Source organism: Alligator sinensis, unplaced genomic scaffold, assembly GCF_000455745.1.
Source record: "Alligator sinensis unplaced genomic scaffold, ASM45574v1 scaffold93_2, whole genome shotgun sequence".
Classification (NCBI taxonomy): Eukaryota; Metazoa; Chordata; order Crocodylia; family Alligatoridae; genus Alligator; species Alligator sinensis.
In genome coordinates, this window is record NW_005841854.1 from 1507795 (window position 1) to 1511082 (window position 3288).

At 48.8% G+C, this 3288-nt stretch overlaps 1 protein-coding gene across 3 annotated transcripts in view; it reads left to right on the plus strand.

The window, feature by feature from the left end:
- The window catches only part of TBCE (tubulin folding cofactor E), a 50580-nt gene that overhangs the window by 43067 nt on the left and 4225 nt on the right, over window positions 1-3288 (plus strand). For all 3 annotated transcript variants that reach the window (XM_006016348.3, XM_025213436.1, XM_025213439.1), the window contains exon 13: window positions 1211-1364. In XM_006016348.3, coding sequence (XP_006016410.1) covers window positions 1211-1364 — 154 coding nt within the window. The remainder of the gene's footprint in view (window positions 1-1210; window positions 1365-3288) is intronic.

Genomic DNA, 3288 nt, shown 5'->3' on the forward strand with positions numbered 1-3288 from the left:
TTTCCTGCTTATGCAGGGGGTCGGACTCGATGATCTATTGAGGTCCCTTCCGACCCTAACATCTATGAATCTCTGAGCACAGATGGGGAAATGAAGATGGTGCCACCACACAGAGTTGGGCATCCTGGGCTCTCTTTGTGTCATTGCCACTGGCTTTCTGTGACATTGGGTGGGCAAGTCATGGAGCATGAATTTTTAGTGTCTAAATTACATTGACTTTACAAAGGGATTTTTGGTCCCAGATCACAGTTTTTAATTGACAGGTTAAACAAAACTAGTATGAAGCAATTTGAATGGGAATTACTTCCCCTCTCTATTAAGCAGGGGTCATTGCTCTAACAGGGCAGATGACCCACATTTTCCTTTTAGTAACAACCCAAGACATCCTGGGCAGTAGACTAATTAACTGTACAGTAAATGTCTTGGCATTTATACATGTGCCCCTGTTCGGCTGGAGTAAACTAATTTATTGTGCAAGTACTATGTATTTACAAGTACTATCCTGCTGTGGAGTAAAAAACCTGCAGCAGTGCATGTGTAGATGCTGTCCTGGCTGGTTGGGGCATGAGGGTGCTTCAGTGCAGGGCCTGCCTTCTGGCTAGTTCCACAGTGAAGCACCTCGTGCCTCAACCAGCCCCTCTGGTGCACATTGAGCCCAGGGGGAGCAGCCCTGGACTGGCAGGCTGACCCCCAGTGTGCCTGGACGGCTGGGGCTGCTCTAAGCGGCTCAATGTGCTGTGATCTTGGGTGCATGTGCAAATAGCAATAGATTCCAGAGTTTATTGCTTCTCATTAATTGCACATGTGGACTCACCTCGTGAAAGCTTGTTTCTATATGCCACAAAAGCCAGGAGTGAGTTTTGTTTGTTTAGCCCTTTGCTGGTCACAAGTTGTCACGGTGCACGTGCAGTTGGCAACCTTGATGTGCTTCCTCAAACATTTTCTGTGTTAAGAGGATGTTAGTAACATGAAAGGATCTGAAATGTTTCATAGTTAATAAAAATTGTTGTGCTCTGAGAGCTTTCACACCTTAATCTTTTGTTCTTATTACATGCTGTAATGATGGCAACATCAACGATTGACATCTGAGTATGAATTCGTTGGTTTCGGAAGTTCATCATTCTTGAAAGCTTCAAAAAAGTGCTGAACATGCGAATAGCTAATGACATTTAGTGACACTTTTTATGTGGTCATCCTTGTGTCGCTACAGATCCTTCCTCAGGAAAGAAAGGGAGCAGAGCTTGACTATCGCAAAATGTTTGGAAATGAATGGCTTGCAGCTGGCGGGCATCAGGACCCTGACAAAAACAGGCCCCATGAGGAGTTCCTTGCTGCTCATCCCAGATACCAGTTACTTTGCCTTAGTAAGTGCAGTGGAGGCAAAATGGAGATTTTCCTATTGTGGTGTTGTGCCTCCATGTTCTTCTCAGTGTGCAGGGAATGGCCCTGACTTGCTTTGTTGCCTATTTTGTTGCCACCTCTATTTTGTTAAACTTAGGATTTTTGAAGACAAAAGGAAGAGAAAACCCAAAGTCAAAAAATATAAGAGCTCATGAAGAAAAAGCAGCAATACAGTGTTGCAGAACAGTAAATGGGCCCATATGTGTGATTCCTACCTTCAGTATCACCGGGGCAGTTGCCTCTGTGCAGTTCTAAAACTGCCCTCTGCCCCCATTGTTCTGCTCCTGCTTTTTGAAGTTGATAGGGTGTTTTCCCAGAGAGCTGCATCTTGGAGTTGTCCTTTGTTGTCCCATGTAAGGTCTCACTTTCCACAAGAGTCACATACTGTCTGAGCATTCAGGCATCTCTTCCACTGAGGAACAGGTTTCAGGCCAGCTGCCTAACAGAACCTGCTGGTATATTTTTTGGGAGTTTCCCAGGCATCTTCTAAATCAGGGATAGGCAACCATGTCTGGCTGTGGGCCAGAACGATCCACTCTGGGTCCAAGGCAGGTGCTAGAACCCAGTCACAGCCAGTGCTTCTCTTTGCAGCAGCGCAGGGAGAGCGTCCGCAGCCGGTGCTCGTGTCTGCAGCAGCACAGAGAAGCACCTGCAGCCAAAGCCTCCCATGGCTGAATGCTGCTGAAGCCCCATGGCTGCGGGCTAGATCAAGTGTTCCATGGCCCAGATCCGACCCCTGGGCCATAGGTTGTTGCCCTGGTCTACATGACTGTTTAGTAACTGTTCCCAGAAGCTCTGGCCAAAAGAAGGCTGGAGGTGGGAGCCTGGGCCCCAATCACTGGTGGGTAAATGCAGTTGAATGCCATGTAAAATGAAGTGGAGGTCACATCCTCACGGGTGTGGGTGTGGGTGGGTGGGTGGTCTTGGTATCCCTGGGCTGTTCAGCCAAATTGTTGCCCCATTTCCTGCCTGTTCCAGTTCCTTGTTGATACAGTGCCTGCTCTGAACATACCTCTGCACAGTCAGACACCGGTGTGGAAGATGTCTGCCTTCTTACCCAGGTTTCTCAGTTGACAAAAGGGCTTGGATGTCCCTCCCCCTGCCATGCTAACCATCGTGGTTGGCTGGGGCAGAATGTGCCTCAGTGTGGGGGTTCTGTAGTGAAGCCCCCTCACTGCGGCACATGGAGACAGGGGAGCAACCAGCCTGAGGCAGCCTGCTCCCTTGTCTTGAGGCACCCTGCGCCCTAGCCAGCCAGGCTGCGGCTGGCTGTGGGGCATGAGATGCCTCAGCACAGGGGCTCCGCAGTAGACAGAGATGGAAGAGCAGGCCTTGGGCTGCCTGCTCCTTTGTCTCTGCATTTGTCCCAGTGCTTGCCACTTCATTGTGGGTTGTGCTGCTTTTTTGTGGGGGGGTTTTCCAGGATTTTTTTTTTGCTATCGGGAAATCCCAGTAGCAAATTTTGGCCCCATACTGCAAATTAGCAGCATAGCACACTTGTTAATATGCGACCCATATGGTTTGTGGCACTGCAAAGAGGTTCACATTGTCAGAGCCCACGTGGGCCTGCATGTCTGGATCCAGCTCTGGTATCTGGTTGCTGTACCATGTTGGTGCCTAACCAAGATGCAGTGGCTATGGCCAGGGTTTTAAGAGTGTGCTTCCAGAGTCAGTGATGAAAAATCTTATTAAGCTTACATATTTGAATGCGGTTTTGTGAATTCAGAGCGAAAAGTGTTTGCAGTGTTGTCTTGCTTCATCTTTTAGCCCTTAGCTCTGCTGGAGCAGCAGCTGGGCTCCTGGACTGTAGGAAACAGGAGGTTTAGATCCTCAAAGGGACTTGACCACTGTTAACATGTTCAGACTGCTGCTCTGCTGCTGCTGAAC